General features: G+C 36.8%; 1 protein-coding gene across 4 annotated transcripts in view; it reads right to left on the reverse strand.

The window, feature by feature from the left end:
* The window catches only part of ZCWPW2 (zinc finger CW-type and PWWP domain containing 2), a 140,308-nt gene that overhangs the window by 48,496 nt on the left and 72,941 nt on the right, over positions 1-18,871 (reverse strand). For all 4 annotated transcript variants that reach the window (XM_082348726.1, XM_082348725.1, XM_082348727.1 and 1 more), the window contains one exon: positions 16,077-16,236. In XM_082348726.1, the coding sequence (XP_082204852.1) occupies positions 16,077-16,236 (160 nt within the window). The remainder of the gene's footprint in view (positions 1-16,076; positions 16,237-18,871) is intronic.

The following is an 18,871-nucleotide window of genomic DNA, read 5'->3' on the forward strand; positions in this document are numbered from 1 at the left end:
ATACAAAGGCAAGTGTAGATGTGGATGACTGGCTACTGCAATCATCCAGGCAAGAAATAATGGTGGTATAGATCAGGTCATAGCAGCCACTGTGGTGAAAAGTGGTAGGATTCTGGATATAATCTGAAGGTACAGCAAAAATAATTTCTTGACCAACTGAAGATTGGTGAAGAGAGAAAGAAAGGATGACTCTAAGGCTTTGGGACTGAGCGAGAGGAGGATGTGATTTGCCATCCACTGAGATGGGGAAGGCTGTCAAGGAAGTGAAATGGGAGGGGGGTGGAGATCAAGAGTTCAGACATGCTGAGTACGTATTATGACACCCAAGCGAAGATACCAAGTAGCAGTTTGGTAAGGGAATTTGGGAGAGAGAACTGAACTGCAGATAAAATGTAGGAAACATAGACACACACACACACACACACACGCACACCATATTTAAAGGCAAGAATTTAGATGAGAAAACCCAAGGGAATGAGGATATAGATGTATGTATATCCAAATACGTAGTATGGCATGTACCATTATTTATTTTACAAACACCCTTGTGATGGATTTAAGTTTTTTCTAATATTTTGCAAAATGAAACAATGCTGCAATCAAATTTTTTTTTTCTGTATGTCTCTTTACCCATGTGAAAGTGTATTGAAGCATAAATTCCTAAGATGTTGAATGACAGGTTTATACATATATTAAATTTTGGAAGCTTTTGTGAAATCACTCTTGAGTGAGGTGGTCAAAATTTACAACGCCATGAACAAATGCTTCCTCACACTCTGGAGAACACTTCCATTACCAAACTTAGATCTCTGCCAATATTTTTAAGGAAAAATTTGTATTTCCTTTTTATTATCATTTTCATTTTTTGAATTCTGTAATATGAGCAATTTTTCATATATTTTCCAGCTTTACTGAGATATAATTGACAAATAACTGTGTAAACTTAAGGAGTACTACACAATGACTTGATACACATATACATTGGGAAATGATTACCATATAGGGTTAGTTAACATATCCATTAGCCCACATTAAAACCTTTATTTGTGTGTGTGGTGAGAACATTTAAGATCTACTCTCTTAGCAACTTTCAAGTATATAACACAGTAATTAATGTTAACTAAACTATAGTCACCGTGCTGTACATTAGTTTCCCTAGAACTTATTCATCAATTTTTCATATTTTAAAAAGCCATTTATATTTTCTTTTCTATGGAATGACTGTTCAAATCCTGTGTTAATATTTATATTGGTTGTTTTCTCACTGATTTGTAAGAGATTTTTGTATATTAAAATATGGCCCTTTGCTATATGTATTGAGAATATCTTCTCCTGTTAATACTTTATCTTTTAGTATGCTTGTATTTTCTTTTCTGTTCATTTAAATTTTTCATCCTTCTAGAACTAATTTGCAAAGTTACAGGTGGATTTTCAACTGCAAAGGGGGTTGGCGTCCCTAACCCCCAGGTTGTTCATGGGGTCAACTGTAGGGGGGTTTTTAAGTCCTTTTTAATGGATGTGGTACATATATACAATAGAATATTACTCAGCCTTTAAAAAGAATGAAATAATGCCATTTGCAGCAACATGGATGGACCTAGAGATTATCATATTAAGTGAAGTAAGTCAGACAGAGAAAGATAAATATCATATGATATTGCTTATATGCGGAATCTTAAAAAATGATACAAACAAACTTATTTACAAAACAGAAACAGACTCACAGACTCAGAGAACAAACTTATGGTTACCGGTTGGGGAAAGCAGGGGATGACAGACGGGGAGTTTGGGATTGACATGTATACACTGCTATATATAAAATAGATAATCAACAAGTACCTACTGTATAGCACAGGGAACTCTGCTCAATACTCTGTAATAACTTAAATAGGAAAAGAATTTGAAAAAGAATAGATACATGTATATATATAACTGAATCACTCTGCTGTACACCTGAAACAACACAACATTGTTAATCAACTATACTCCCAATATAAAATAAAATTTAAAAAATTAAAAATAAATAAAAATTGAGACTGCATTAAAATTGATTTAGGGAGAATGGACATCCTTCCATATTAAATCTTCCAAACCAAGAAGAGGATTATATTTTTCTATTTCCTTAAGTTTTATTTTCTGTCTCTTGGTAGCATTTAAAGTTTTATTTATATAGATCTTGTACGTGCTCCTTAAACTTACTCCAGGTACATTATAAATGCTTTGTTGCTATTATAAATGCTATTTATCCCTTCATATTTTCACATTTGTTACTGCTTTAGGGTAATTTTACAACTGCCACATAACTGAATCTCCCTATTGTTTGTAACAGTTCTTCTGTTGTTTATAATAGTTTTATTTATAATAGTTTTTCCATTTGAGTTCTACAGGTTTTCCAGGTAAACAACAGTAACAAAACAAAACACAGACAAGCTTTTAAATATACCTGTTTAAGAAGGAAATCTTCAAGGCGGCTCTGTAACAGATTTCCAAGGAGCTAAAAGCTTATGAAGTCAAGGATTAAGATCAATGACTTCAGATGAGACTACAGGAAGGGCTGGGCATTCTTCAAATTCCAGTAAATTCTTTGATCCCAAGAGAGAATATCAGGGACTTTCCTAGTGGTCCAGTGGTTAAGAATCCATCTTGCAATGCAGGGCACGCTGTTCTATCCCTGGTCAGGGAACTAAGATCCCACACGCTGCAGAGCAACTAAGCCTGCGTGCCGCCAACTACACAGCCCACGTGCTCTGGAGCCTGCATGCCACAATTACAGAGCCCATGTGCTCTGGAGCCTGCATGCCACAACTAGAGAGCCCACGTGCTCTGGAGCCTGCATGTCACAACTAGAGAGCCCACGTGCTCTGGACCCTGCGCGCCACAACTAGAGAGCCTGCGTGCCCCACGTAATGAGCCCGTGCGCTCTGGAGCCCGCGTTCACGACTAGAGAGAACCCCACGCACCACAACTAGAGAGGAGCCCCTGCTCTGCAATGAAGAGCCCGCGTGCTGCAAAGATCCTGCGTGCCGCAACTAAGACCTGACACAGCCAAAAAAATAATAATAAAATAAATAAATTTTTTTAAAAAAGAGGGACTATCATATCTTTCATTATGTTTATATTGCTTTGGCAACTTGAGTTTTCTCAATCAGTTTTATTAAATTTAGGGTAGAGGGGGAAAATAATCATCATAGAAAGAGAAGGAAGACATACAGTCTAAAAATTTGTGTGAATTTATGAGCATAAATAAGATAATTCTTGATAGATGTGCTCTTGATAGATGAATAAGCATGTAAATATTTGGAGTAAGGACGAGGTTTGAGACTAAACAGATGGTTAGGCTGGGAAAGATAGTACCTTATGTCTGAGAAAATTCCTAGCTGTATCCAAAATTGAAGTTTGTCAACTACTTTCCTACGTGATCTTGTTCCAATCAAGTATCACTGGCTGACTGAGCGCCTCAGTACCATTTTCACATTTCCTAGGGTCTGAGTAGGAAGCTGAATGTCCCTTCTCAGTAACTTCCAACTCACTGAGCATGCTGTGTGCTATCACCATATACTAATATGAAGTGGCACATTCAAAGAAAAGAGTACCTATGTATTTGTCCACCCAGTAAGCCCAGTAAAAAGAAATCTGCAATCTGGCAGAAATTCATATCATCTGTTGCTTTCTATTTTAAGATTGCTTCTCCACATAAAAATTAATCAAGATATAATCATCTGGAGCTGTAGCAGGATAAGTTTCACTTCTCAAACTCAAATGTGTGAGCAATATCACATTACCTTCTTTTTGCTAAATAAAATTGAATGTGACAGCTGTTGTCCAACAAGGATAAGAAATTTGATCTTGCTCATTTTTGGGCCACCCCTTACTTTCTCTAGGTTCCTGTAAATTGGAAGGGAATACACGGTGCCCGAAGAGCGAGGACAGATCATTACTTCTCAACCCATAAGGCTTTCATGAATAACATCTTTGTTCAAGTCCCTTGAAGTCAGGTAATCGAACAGCTTCCTTGCCATGCCTGGTCCAAATGATCCTTTCCAAGGCTGGGAACCTTGCCAGCGTGGCTTCAACCTCCTGGTGCACCTCGTGCTCTTCTTCTCCAAGGTGCTCCACTCCCCAGGGCACCGGCAGACCTCTGTCCTCTTCCATGTCTGAGGGAATCTCTTCCCTGCAGAGCTGCTCCTGCCTGCCCCGTTCCCATTACTGCCCACCCTCAGGGAACTCAGGTCAAGAAGACAGGTAAGCTCTGCTTTAGATCCCAACAGAAAATGCCCCTGAGACATAAGAACATGAGGGGCCTGACCACTTTTTGGAATAAGTGAAAGGGAAAAATATAATCAAAACAAGAATTATTATCAACCAAACACTGGTATCTGGCTGGCTGTGGGGAAGGATTTCCTAGCGCATGGACTCTGCAGGTGGAGTCTTTCCTCCCCACCCCTGTGCACCCTGCTCCTTCACTCTACCTACCTATTGCTCTCCCTTCATTTCTCCCCATGGCACTCGTCAACAACTAACATACCATATCTTTTTTTAAAAAATTTACTTGTTAACTATGTGTCTCATCCCACTAATTTAAGTCTCGTGACAGCATTTAAATTTTGTCTGTTTTGATCACTTCAGAGCCTAGAATTAGTAGAAATAATAGGAGCTCAGTAAATATTTTGAGTATTATAAATAGACATTTTTTATTCAGGGTGGCATGGGGAAAGCCCAGACAGGAAATTGGGGATGAAACTAAAAGGCTAGGCTACAATCCTAAATTATGTTATTATCCCTAGAAAGGTAAAAGAAAAATGTATAAGCATGATGACTATCTAGCATTATAATATGGTGATATTACTTCTAAGATGATAGTAAACATTTTTTTATAAGAATGCAGATCTTTAAAGTACTTCATGAGCCACTGATTTATCCTATGATATTAGCGGCATTTTTTTCTTGAAAAAAAAAAGTGGGCATAATTTCAAGTACTTTGAATGTTATGTAAAAAATAGTACTTAATTTTAAAACTAAATTCAATCAAATGCTTAATATGACCTATTTGGGGGGACAGTAGAGCCTCACTAAAATCCTGTAGGTACAATATAGCATTTACTATCCAAAATTATCAATTCAAATTTTGATGATATAGACATAAAAGTTAGCTGCAAATAAAAGTATTTACAATTTAGAAAATTTATCTTTCAGACATAATGTTGAACATATATTAAAAATCTGGAAAACCGGAATCATAAGTACCTAGATTGCTTTATTGGGTTTCATAAATTCATTGAAATGGCTTCAAATATTGACCATTACTTTAAGTTATTTCATTACTTTAAGTTATAATATGCCTTTAGAAACATGGGGAGATTAGTTACAGATTTCATAACCTAAAGAAATACAAAATAATTTTCCTTCGTAATGCATCTCTCCTAAATGTTTGAGGATCAACACCGCCACCTATTATAAAGTCCTCTGCCTGGGGATTCGTGTTGACCGCTGCTATTTATACATTCAAGCTTCCAGTGCACCTCGCTGGCTCTACCCATGACACACCCTTCTAAATATTTACTATCGGGCCAAAGCTATCGTTTTCACTTAAAGCAATCCAATAGAAAGTTAATAACAAGGCTATCCTGTCTTCCTTAAATTGGATTTCTGCAAAAGCAACCAGTAATCTCGACAGTAAGAACATTCCCATTCCTTTGATGCCAACTAGAAGATAGTCACAGCCACCCCTGTGCACGACACACGCCTGGGCTTCCTAACACCTGTCTCCCTTCTCACCTGCTGTCTTTAACACAGGTTCTGGATTATTTAGACAGCTCAAATTATTGAACAGCTGAAGCAATAATGCTTTCGAAATCATAAATAGGAATTTGCTTACTCTAACTCAGCAGGATTTTAAGATCAAAATAACTTAGGTCCCCCGCTTCCTATACCACTAGAAAGTGTGAACCAGTTAAGTTGACCTCCCCACCCCCCAAAAAAGTTCTAGCTCTGTTTAGTCTGATCCTTTACATCAAGTTGAAAGATAATACCAAGAATGCAATGAGTACTAGGAGAGAAATTAGGCAGAAAATAAAGAATAAGAAAATGTGAGAGTCAAATCTTTACAGTGTGACTCCATTACTTGGCTTGAAACACTGGGAATTACCAATGCCAGGGCCTGAGCATGCCCTGAACCTTGATGTGGGGAAGGGGAAGGAAGCCAAGCAGCTTTAGGTAAAACAGCCCCAATGGACAAATCAGAAAAATCACAGGCTACTAGATAAGCTCTTTATTAACCTAGACTTTAACATATGTTTTCTAAGTATTTTGAATATCTAAGGTGTTTTCCTACCAAGATGGATAAACAACCACTGCATGTTGATTTTAAAGAAGCCCTAGTCTAACATTTTAGGCTGGTCTGTTATCTCGACTGACATCATTTAGAAAACAATTTTTATACAACCAATACATTTGTCATTTAGTGTGTGGACCTGAAACCAGATTTTGAGAGGAGAGAAAGAAAGAGGGCTCCAGATATCACAGCAGGGAGACAATCAGTCACCACCAAAGAGAGACACTAATTAAAGGGACAGGGGAATCTAACATCACAATTTTGCTAAAGATTTGCGTGGCTTCTTTAGCACCACAAACTCATAAATACATTCATAAATTTCACAAAGTAAACATAGTAAAATAATGTATGTTTCATATATCTCTTTTTTAGCTAATTCTAGTAAACCAGAAAATAGGTATTATGGTGAGAAAATCTGCTATACAGTGGTTCTTGAGATTCACTGAGGAACTGTAGAGATTCTCAGAACACTCCCCAGTATGCAGGTTCAGGAATATATATTTTTAAAGAGCTCTGTGGGAGAACGTGATGATGAGCAAGTTTGGGAACCAAAAACAGTGTAAAACAAAAAAACAAAACAAACCCTGGCATCAGGATACTAACGTTAATAATAACCAATTACTTCTAAGAGAATTACAAGGGAATGAAATAATAAATACTAGGTTTTAATGACAGCCACGAAGAGGCCCAAAATCTATGGCTGAGAATCAATGCACTAAACGTGGAGAGAGCTTTCACGTCTTTGTCCAACTTTGAAAAGCCCTGGTCAAAGGTTAAGTTAATTAATCAAGCTGACTGAATTAACAACAGGAGACCAATAAGAAGGGCTTTGTGATTTTCCAGTTTATAGATGAGAGCTTATTATGAATTTGGTATGCTTATGAAGATTAGAAACAGATGGTCCAATGTAAGCCTCAAGCAGGCTGACATATAATGTAAAAGCCTGGAGCTTGCAGTCAGAAGACCTGGGCTTCAGTCCCAGTTCTGCTGCTATGTGACCTCAGGCAAGTCACTTAACCTGAGCCCTAACTTCCTTAACAATAAATGAAGATCACATGAGATAGCATATGTAAGAGGTACTTTATAAAATGTAAAGCATTTTTAAATGTTGGTTATCAATGTCATAAATGATCAGAATATAAACATTTATCATTTAGTCTCTGTAGTCCAAGAAAATGAGACAGAAACTCTACCTATAATAGGGAGGAGTTGACTGTGTACTTTATGTCCAAAGGAATTCTACTATTAAAGAGTCCATTGTTATTTTTATTTACTAACTTAGCCAATGCTTATATAGTACTAAGTGTCAGCCACAGTCTGAAGCACTTTACAAACAACTTTTTTTACTTCCCAACAAGCTTACAAGGTAGGTACTATTATTATCCTCATTTTACACATAAAGAAACTGAGGCACTGAGTTTAGACATTGCCCAAGTTCATACAGCCAGTAAGTGATAGAGCTGGGATTCATACACAGGCAAACTGGCTCCAGAATTCACAGGCTCAATGACTATAAAATGATATTTCACTAAAAGGCATTCTGTTGCACAAATCTCCAAGATGGTGTTATGAAGAGCTTGTAGGTCATTATCATAAGAAGTAAATTGTGTTGAAAATGATAGGAAACTACCATCTGGCATTTTCTCTATTAGGTCATAGTTACATTGCTTAGGAAAATTTTTTCTAGGATTATTAATCAGCCGTTAAAAACTTAAATCACTACTGGATATACGGTTAAAATGGTAAATTTTATGTTACATATATTTTAGCACAATTAAAAAAATAAAAAACCTTAATTTTATTTATTGTGTACAGTTTAAAGTATTTTACATATTTTGCTTTCAAGCTGTAGAATTTTTATTTTGCAAAACTGAATATATCATTAAGTCTGCAACAAGAAATTATTTCATTGTTCTGTAAAAGTATTAGTAATATATTGATGAAATAAAGCACAGGAAGCAAGTGAGCACTGGGTCAGTAGATAATTTTTAAGGCCCGTGCTTATCTCCAGGGCTGCTGTCTCCCACAGCTCTAGCCAGGCTGCCTGCTCCACCTGGGGATGTTAAATAGAAGTGGGAGATGGGTTTAAATCAGCCATGTGCTCATTTGCTCTGAGCCTTAAAAAAGTCAGGATTGGCTTAAAGGATTTTAAATAACGGTATGAATGGATATCAAGACCTGAGCCTAAATGACAGTTAACATACTTGGCTGCTATTTTCTACTCCACATTTGCTTGTTTTTTAGGGAATATGTGTTTATGGGAAAACAAATGTCGTATTTATTACAGACAGATGCTCGGATTCTGTTTAAAAATAGAATCATACAAGCAGGTGGGAGAGCCAGGAGAAGAGGATGGTTAAATATGTGACACAATCAGTTCATATCCTGTGAGCTGAACAAAATGGTGAGGAAGTGGTAATTCTGGAATTTATTTTCAAAGTCAGTTCAATCTGCATTGTTTAGGGTTCTGCCTGAATCACAGACTGTTCCTGGTAATTGGTTAAAAGAAATTTTTTTAAAAGTAGAGAAATTAAAGAAAAGAACAGTTAATATATCAATTGTAGACTTTCAGTTATATGGCTCTGAGTTTTGGACTTCATCATTCCCTAATGGAAGAATGTACCAGAAAGTTACTCTGCAACTGTTTACTAATTTAAGAACCTCAACATAGAAGACTCATTATATAAGAAAGCCTTACTCATAAGGGATATGACCCTGAAGGCAATTTAGTGAGCCTTGTATTTTGGCTTAAAGACAATGATCTGACTCTGGTTTCTTTAACAGAAAATAAGCACTTCTAGAAAGTTGAGAAGGCTATATAAGGCTAAATGTTTCTAGGAAAGATTATTGTTGTTCCACTGAGGAGTCAATATGAGAAATCTAGCTGGCTTAATACATTTTTCATGCTTTTGATGATGGGAAAGGTAGCCACCTGTTCCTTCCTTTATCAGCTGAGTAAAGTTGGTCATATTATTTGGATTTTTGGACTTTTAACTTCAATACAAGTTCAGATATCTAAATTCATAAGAGATTAAGTCGAGAGATGACAGAGGTAAATTCAAGAATTTATTTGGAGCAGCAAAGTCAGCATATACAAATGTAAGTAAATCGAAAAGACAGAAGACAGATACGGAAGAAAACTGGTTTTATTCAGTTGCAAAGAACTTGAAAGATAATATTTCCTAGTCTTTTCCAAATTCCATCAAAGAAACTTAAAGTATCTTGAGGCATTGCTGATATTAGGGAATATTCATTCACCAAGGAGTCAGATTAAGAAGGCTCTAACCTATCTCCTACTTTCAAAAGGTCTTAGCACTTCTGCTTACACTAAACTAGAAAAGCACGGCAGCAATGGCCGCTCAATTTCTGGGAGCAACGTATTGGCTGATAAAAAAAACAATAAAATCATGTCATTTTTCACATATAATCTTAAGTCAAAAGAAAATATATTATTATCCACCTGATTGTTATTGGTTTTTTTGTTCTTGTTTTTTTTTTTTGGTACTCTCTCCTGTAGATGTGGGTTTCTAGGAAGAGGAAATAAGTAATGTAACTATATATTTCTCCTGTACTTCCAATGACAGTATGAACTATTACGATTATTATTAAGAGCCTACTGTATGACAAGCACTGTGTTAAGTGCTTTACATGTATAATCTCAGTTAAACCTGTAACAACTCTATGAGGCATATACTATCATAACCTCCATTTTAAGATGAGGTGTGTGGGATTTGTAACGGGTAAGTGACTTCCCTCAGGTCAAATGTCTAGTAAGTAGCACAGCCAACCTTCAAACCCAAAGAACCTGGCTCTAGAGCCTGCCTTTTTTTTTTTTTTTAAATTAATTAATTAATTAATTAATTTATTTATTTATTTATTTTTAGCTGTGTTGAGTCTTCGTTTCTGTGCGAGGGCTTTCTCTAGTTGTGGCAAGCGGGGGCCACTCTTCATCGCGGTGCGCGGGCCTCTCACTATCATGGCCTCTCTTGTTGCGGAGCACAGGCTCCAGACGCGCAGGCTCAGTAGTTGTGGCTCATGGGCCCAGTTGCTCTGCGGCACGTGGGATCTTCCCAGACCAGGGCTTGAACCCGTGTCCCCTGCATTAGCAGGCAGATTCTCAACCACTGCGCCACCAGGGAAGCCCAGAGCCTGCCTTTTTAAATCACTATGACAACTTCACTCTTTTCCTAATACATGACTATAGAAGTTTTCTTGGCAGATTATCCACAAATAGTTCACAGTTATAAAAACATGTTCTAATTCCCTTAAACTTTCTCCAGGCCAAAACTAAAGGATGCTTAGAAAACAACCATCCAAACAAAAAAATCTCAATCCAATAATACCAAAATTATAGCAAATTTTATACCAAATATGGAATTGGTATGATAAAAATTTACTGAGAGGTTGGTAGCTATACAGATTATTTGCCAGCAGGAACATGGTACAAAAACACACACATATATACATATGTACACTTTTTTTTTGGCAAATGTGATTTTCCACTGAGAACTGGCTCAATAGATTTGTATCCAGTTTCACTTCATTACTCTGAGTGAAATGTTGCCTGATACTAGAGTTATAAGCTAATTTGCTAATCCTTATTGTAGACTACATTCCTAGAATTTGGATCCTAATAAATCTTAGAAGCAAAACACTTGCTCAAATAGATGTTAATCCAGACACTTGTCAAACGACTTGTCAAACGACTACTGCAAATGTAATTTGAAAACATCAAGAGTTCTGTTTGGTCACGAGTCCTCCTCCAAAGGGGAACATCAAGCAGTAAATAAAAAACAAGTCTACCAGAAACTGCCATCATTCAACATGTATATTAGAATTAAAAGGTGAAAATGTTCCTCATTTCAATGTGGAAAAACATTCAACAATAAATTAGACTATTGCTTATGTATATGTAAATTGGCAAGGTATAGAAGAGAAGAATTGGACCTTGGGGTTAGACATCCTGATTCTAATCATTGCCCCTTCACTTAGCGGCTGATTGACCTTGGGCTAGACATGAAGCCTGAATCACAGTTTCTTCCATATGTCAATAGTGATGATGCCTATCTTCATGGGGTTGCTATGAGACTTTAAATATTATATTTATTATATTATATATACATATTATATATTATTGTGTTATATTATTATAAAAGGATCTACCCAATCCTTGGCCTGTAGCAGGGGTTCAATTACATGATTGCTATTTATAGGCTTGTTTAGTTATTGGAGTCACTGCAGTGCATATTGACAATCAGAGCCCTTTGCTGGAGGATATTTACTGGAACAAATTTAGATTCAATGTATCATCAACGCTGGTAATTTCTATCATATGTTTATCATAATACATAAAAGAAATCAACTTATTTGATAAATTACTATAGGTTGTGTTAGTTCTACTTACAGACTGGAAAAATTAAGAGTAATGTGATCTCAGTCGTTCGGCTGTATTCTGAAGAGCACTGAAGCTTTAGGAATGGTCCTGCTAAAGATACAGGTTACAAAGAACTGTAACATCCTCTGTACTATCATTAGTGTATCTGTTAGAATAATCCTAGGGGCTTAAAGTGAGGCCTATATCTTCTTCATGTTGCAGATCTGTTATTTGTAGGCAGTGGGGGCCTTTGCTAAGAGTGATCAAGGGATCTGGGCTGAGAGAGTAGCAAGCCAAAATTTCAATTATCAGTCACAGAGCCACAGACAAAGAGAGAACTCTGGAGGATGCTGCACTGGACACAGTCACATGCTCAGATATTCATCACTCACTCACAACTCATTGGCCTCACCCCACCACAAGAGTATCAAATGTGCATCTCTACTTTATAACAGGAAGGCAGTAACCTGCAACATTTTGGTGAACAGTATTAATGACCACCCCAATTAGGAAGCAGAATTCTAGGAATTGCAGAGCTCAAGTTTAGCAATACAGCATTACTCCCTTTTCATCTCCCTGGAAAATAGAGGCAGCTCCATAATACAACGGGTAAATACCCAAATGACACCTGGTACCCAAAGAAATGCTTACACATCTACAGGTATATCCTCCATACAGTAGTGAGCAGACTGTTAAAATACATAGACAAAAAAATCCACTCACATCACGGACCAAAAAAACCCTAAATTTTACCACAGGAGTCTCCTAGCATCAGGGGTGAACTTCTTACATTTTCTTGGCAGTATAAAGAACTAGAAAATCGTAGGCCAAGCGATCACTGGTTGGAGTACATAATTTATGTCCAATAAAAATTATAACGACTCTATATAACTTATAAGATAGATGATCAACTAAAACATGCTATACATATTACATTTAAGTTATACATCAGCTTTATCAGCAATATCTATAAATTATGTATAATGTTGAATGACAAGATTGACTTTAAAGCTGTGTTCAGGGAAACTCTTACTTCTGGGTTAGACATGTGAACCTATGGCAGTCAACATCATCTCCAGGCAAACCAGAGTGAAAGACTAACAAAGGAAGTAGGAGAAAGGCGTTGTGAAAGTGAGCCATGACCACAGTTACATTACTGCACTAGTAGAGATAAACCAACAAAAGTCTGACGCCTCAAGTTGAGAAAACTTAGTCAGTGGTTCTCTCTCTCTGGGATACACACAGATTCATTTAAGGGACTTAGAAATGCTGAGGCCTGGCCCTACTCCAAGAGCTTCTGATTTAATTGATCCAGTAGAGTACAGCCCAGGCATTGCTGTGTTTTGGTTGCTGTCACTGCTTTATAAAGCCTTCTAATGCAAAGCCAGGCTTAAGAAATACTAAACTAAGTCATGTAGTCTATCAAGCAAAAAAATAAACTTGCAAATAATGGATTCTGCAGACATGTACCTACTAAATATAAAAGAAACAACATTTGTGCTAACTGGGGAAAGAACTGTACTCCATGCATCAACTCTTAAATAGCTATCTAGCACATGTTCACGTCTATTTTCTCTAAGTAATTACCAGAGTGACATGTATTTTGAATATATACCATAAGAGAATCAAGGTTTCTTTAAAAGGGGAAGGGAATTTCAGCTATCTTTATACTACTGATTTTATAGTAAATGAAAAAATAAAATGTATGAGTAAACTAATATAAATTACAAATACAAAATCTAAATATTGCCTTCAACTTTTTTCTGAACTATATCCCAATTTATTGATGAGTAACTTTATTTACTGGGGAAAAGCTTATCACCTGTATATTCATATACATATTCATCCACAGTGACAGAGCTCTGTTGTGCTGTCAACAAGAAAATTAATAAGTCACTGGTCCCATAAACATACCAATTTTTCAGTGACTACTAAAAAAAATAAAGAAAAAAAACTAGACAAACATGAACTAAAAGACTTAACATTTTCAGAATCTAAAACTAAAAAATATTTTATTTTTTCATAAATGCATATAATGTCTTTCTAGAAGAGCTTATTTCTCTCCCACACTAAAACACACACTGCAAAATATAGTCCACAGTCAGTGAAAACTCTGAAATATTATTTAATCATTTGTTAAACTAAGCTTACACAAATTAGGAGAAAGTAATGTTGAAATAATATATGAAGTAAGATACAGTCAGCTTAAACAGTGAGAGCTGTATATGCCTATCATTTTGTGTCTACTTTTTAATCATCTGTGAGTTTCCTTCCTGGCAAGTGGAGATTCTTAGATAGCCAGGAGTAGGGAATTGGAGCATAGCAGGGCAGCCGGCATGTGCCAGCTGAATCTGAGGTAAAGGGGAACTAAAATTTCAGCCTTGAATGAAGAGACCCACAGAAGAAGGCATCCCTATTATATTAGCTCCAAGAGATGAAGTGAAGAAAAAGATACAAACAAGAAGAGAGTAAGAGACACGAGCCTGTAGGTAGACACCATGAATGACAGTAGAGGAGAGAGCCTGTCCCAGAGCCTGTGGTCACCCAGCGAGTTATCCACCCAGAGCACCCAGCCAGCTGGGGGAGTAGGGGACAGAAGAGGTGAAACAAATGCTTTATTTTTTTCTGTTCTCATTCTTGCTTTAGGAGCCTATTTAATTTAAGCAGTCCTGAATTCCTGGTCTTTGCAAGAATTTCTGTTTGTTTTAATGCTTTCAGAAGGTTAAAACCTTATGGCTCCCGATTCTTGAGTTTAGTTTTGTTTTGCATCAGATTTTTTCCTTGTCCCAGGGATTAATGGTATGCTCACTGGAATCAGACTATTCAAATTTATCCTGACAGAACTCAAATCCTGAGAGTAACATTACTTCAGACAACTTAAAAATACACTTTGATTTTTTATGTACGTTTAAATACAATTTCTTAAGAATGCCCTGCTCTTTATCACACTGTCAAATATTTAAGATTCTAATTTCTGCCTCATGAGAAGCTAGGTTTCCCTATCTTTTAGAAAAGGGGAGGGGCACATAAGGGAGAACACTCCTTCTTATCTTCTGTGGTTGTCAGCAGAAGTGCCCAGGGACACATCCGAAATGTCCGAGCAGAGAAGATGCCTCATACTAAAATGACTGGCTCACAACTACCATGAAATGAATGTATGTGATGTTATTCCATACTTAAATATTTCTACTGAAACAGCCTTCCCTTCCAGCTGCTTTCAAGCTGAATGGAACAAAGGTACTGTTTATGCCAGAGAAATAGTAGAAGTCCATCTGCAAGTAGCTCAGATTTCCACAGATTTACTTATACTGTGGATTAAATGGCATGCCTTAAATGTACATACATGTATATGTATATTTGAATATATACATACTTCTCACTCTAAAACAGGAACCATCCAAATTGAGTCAAAGGCATTCACATTTCTGACATCTACTTTTTAATCAGATTTCTAATGAAAGTATGGTTTGCAGATGAAAAGTTTCAATATTAGAATACAGATACAGATAATTGAATTAATTTATAACAATTAAACCAAACCCATGAAAACAGGTCCAATTCACTTACTCTCATCAACTTGAGAATTGTCTGTTCACTAATTGTAGTGTGTGATTTAAAGTTTAAAAAGAATCAAAAAATACTGAAGGAGTTAGTATAATGAAATACTGTTTGAAATTTTAAAAATCTGGTTGCATTCCGTAATTAATCTTCCCTGTGAGCTAGGGCTATAACTTAGAATCTTCTCAAGAGAATTAAAAAATTACCAAATGATGGAATCGTAAAACTGTTTCAAAAGGCAATTATGGGGGCGTCCCTGGTGGCGCAGTGGTTGAGGGTCTGCCTGCCAATGCAGGGGGACACGGATTCGAGCCCTGGTCTGGGAAGATCCCACATGCTGCGGAGCAACTAGGGCCGTGAGCCACAATTACTGAGCCTGCGCGTCTGGAGCCTGTGCTCCGCAACAAGAGAGGCCGCGATAGTGAGAGGCCCGCGCACCGCGATGAGGAGTGGCCCCCACTGGCCGCAACTGGAGAGGGCCCTCGCACAGAAACTAAGACCCAGCACAGCCATAAATAAATAAATAAATAATTTAAAAAAAAAAGGCAATTATGGAGAGTCCTCAGTTGATTTATACTATATTGCCATTAGAGAAATAAAATTTAAAACTACCTCGTGGCTATTTTTATATCCACACTTCCTTTGAAAGCTGCTTTAAAAATACAAATATTTGAGTTTAAACAAATAGTACATACTATTTTGTTTATATAAATATAAAAGTAAAAAATTATATATCTTTTAGGATCTGAGACAAAATGGCCATAATTAAAAACAAGTGCAAGAGGAACAAAGTTTTGATGTTACTGTACCTACCTTTAATGTGATACTATAATGTCCAACAAACGTTGCATTTATCCATGATCTTGAATGGGGATCACCCAGAAATTCTATGTGATACTGTTCAACATCTCCATCCAGGTCATAGGTCACATATTTCCTTTTAAAAGGATCAGGGCAAAGTATCCCCGGCCAACTTTCAAAAGAAAATATTTTTATTATTTTGATGCTTTAAAAAAGGTAGACATTAATATATCTGTCACAATCATCTGTCAAACTTTGCCCTTTGAATTTTAATAACTGTTTTACACATTTTAAACATATTCATATCTTTTAAAAGTAGAATATTCAATTGATGCAAGTAATCATTTGTATCTTTGTAGATATAGAAAGCTTTGAAACAGTCACATACTCAAGACATTCATAAGATATGAGGAGAAAGAATCATAAGACAAAAGAATGATTTCCAGGGTCTATAAGAGACATTTAGGCACTCCTAATAGGAAAGATAAGAGAAAAAAGAGTCATCAGATTCATGGCAGGCTTGAATCAACTCTCACCAATCAGAATGATTAACTACTAAAATGTTAACCCACTGACAGGGCTTCTGATGGGGTAGGAGAGAGCTAGCGATTCGTGAACCAGGCCTGCCAAAGTGGTTCGGGCTGTTCTGACACTGAACTTTGCAACAACTGTGAGAAAAGTAGAAATAGAGCCAGCGGTTCTGTGTTATCCCTCCCCCACCACATCTGTTCCACTGGCAGTGACCAAATGGCTAAAAATCCTCAGTACTGCAAATAAGGTTTATTCTTTACTAAAAATAAATCTTAGGGGAATGTACAGCAGAAAGCTGACTGAATTTTACAGATCAAGATCCAAAATATGCATATCTAATATACCCAAGCATTCAAAAATCTGTACAATTATCAAGTTCTATTATTTATAATATAATTATCTGTACAATTAACAAGTTCAGTTTGCAGTACCATAGAGCAAAAAAGGTAGAGAAGTTCAAATTAGAAGGCCCAGGCTCTAGTTCTGCCTTCTACCAGACAGGAGGCCTCAAGCAGGTAACTAGGCCTCACTGTAACTCTGGTTCCTCACTGCGCTGTTTCAAAGTTCAAACGAACATGTGCTTTACACATTTTTGGTTTCTGGCAAATTAAAATACTGTAAAGCTCCATCATTATGGACTGATTTATGTCATCCCACCAACCCACGTTCATATGTCGAAGTCCTGACCGCCAGTACCTCAGAATGTGACTGTATTTGGAGAGGGGGTCTTTAAGGAAGTAACTAAGTTAAAAGGTGAGCTCCAATCCAACATGACTAGTTTCCTTATAAAAAGATAAGATTAGGACCCAGACACACACAGAGGGAAGACCATGAGAAGACACAAAAAGAGAGACCCACCTACAAGCCCAGGAGAGGCCTGAGAAGAAATCAACCCTCTGACACCCTGACCTCAGAATTTTAGCCCCCAGAACCGTGGGAAAATAAGGGCTAGAGAATTAAAAATTGAGTCAGACAATCTGTAAGCCAAAGAAGAACTGGAAATGATAATGGAAAGTCAAGTGAAAGTTCAGGACCTAAATGAAGAGGACCACCTGGTTGTTATCAGGCTCACGTCACGGTATCTTACTGCTATTTGGTGACTCTTACTGGGCTGTGCTTGAGAGTTAAACTTGAGTGCAGTTTATCTTTTAAATCTACAATGGAAATCTACATTGCTGAGGGAACACACTCAAAAGAAGGGGACTTCAACAGGCAAATGAGTGACTAAGAATGAGTGGTAGCTGCAATGGAGACCCCCAGCTTATCAGAAGTCAAGGAACAAGTGGGTCCTTCAATATGATCAATAGCTATTTTAAAAACAACCAAACTATGATTGTTACATCATATTTGTTTAAACTCTTTATAAAAGGTAAGGGGCTCATGTTTAATACTAGGTGATTTGCACTTCACAGCAATTTTAATAAGGATTACTGTCAACCCAATACCAATTTATGAGCAGTACCTACTCCATTCAGTGTAAAACAGTCTCACAAAATGGATTTCTGATATTTAACACATGAAAGAAAGATTCTGCAGTTATTATGTGTAAGATGAGCTGCTACTTTTCTGACACAAATTCTGATATAACTATTTTTTAAGTGGAACCTATTGGGTCCCAGAGTATTCAATTTAAATTATTACTCAATAAAATATAAACAAAAAGAGATGACTCCTAAAAAGAATTAGATACCAAAAAAAGAAAAAAGCTTCTGTTCATTATTTAAAACATATTTTATTACAGAAAGTATTGCATACTGATTTAAAGATGAATTATGAAAAGTATTATGAAATGTCCAAATAACTGGGGTACTTTCAGGTGGTGCAAAGGAATTGTCTGACTCCTAGTCTGTACATATCAGCTAAAACAGAATGTACCAAACTACAGGAAAAGCTGAGCAGAGGCAATACATGTAGAAAACATGATTACTTCTCTCCAGCTGCTACATCCATCATTGTCTCTGACTTCCTGTGATTGAAGAAAGAAGTTGATGTCCATTTTTTGCCCTCACTCTGACCTCGATATGAGTTCCCAAACTGTCAATGATGATAGTGCATTGTGCATTTCTACTTCCTGATTTTTCACTTTCATATTGAGGAGAAATTCTGAGTATTGTTTGGGGGCTTAAAGGTGGAGACAGACAGTAAGAATAGGCCACCCAATGGAAGGGTGTCAGAATTACAAGGAAAGTGTATGGTCAATCTCAGAACCTGTGGGTGGTGGAAGGTAAAATGTACAAACACAACAAGGTCAAATAGACATCAGGTGTTGAAATCCA

Source organism: Balaenoptera borealis (genome assembly GCF_965194805.1).
Source record: "Balaenoptera borealis genome assembly, chromosome: 12".
NCBI classification, from domain to species: Eukaryota; Metazoa; Chordata; class Mammalia; order Artiodactyla; family Balaenopteridae; genus Balaenoptera; species Balaenoptera borealis.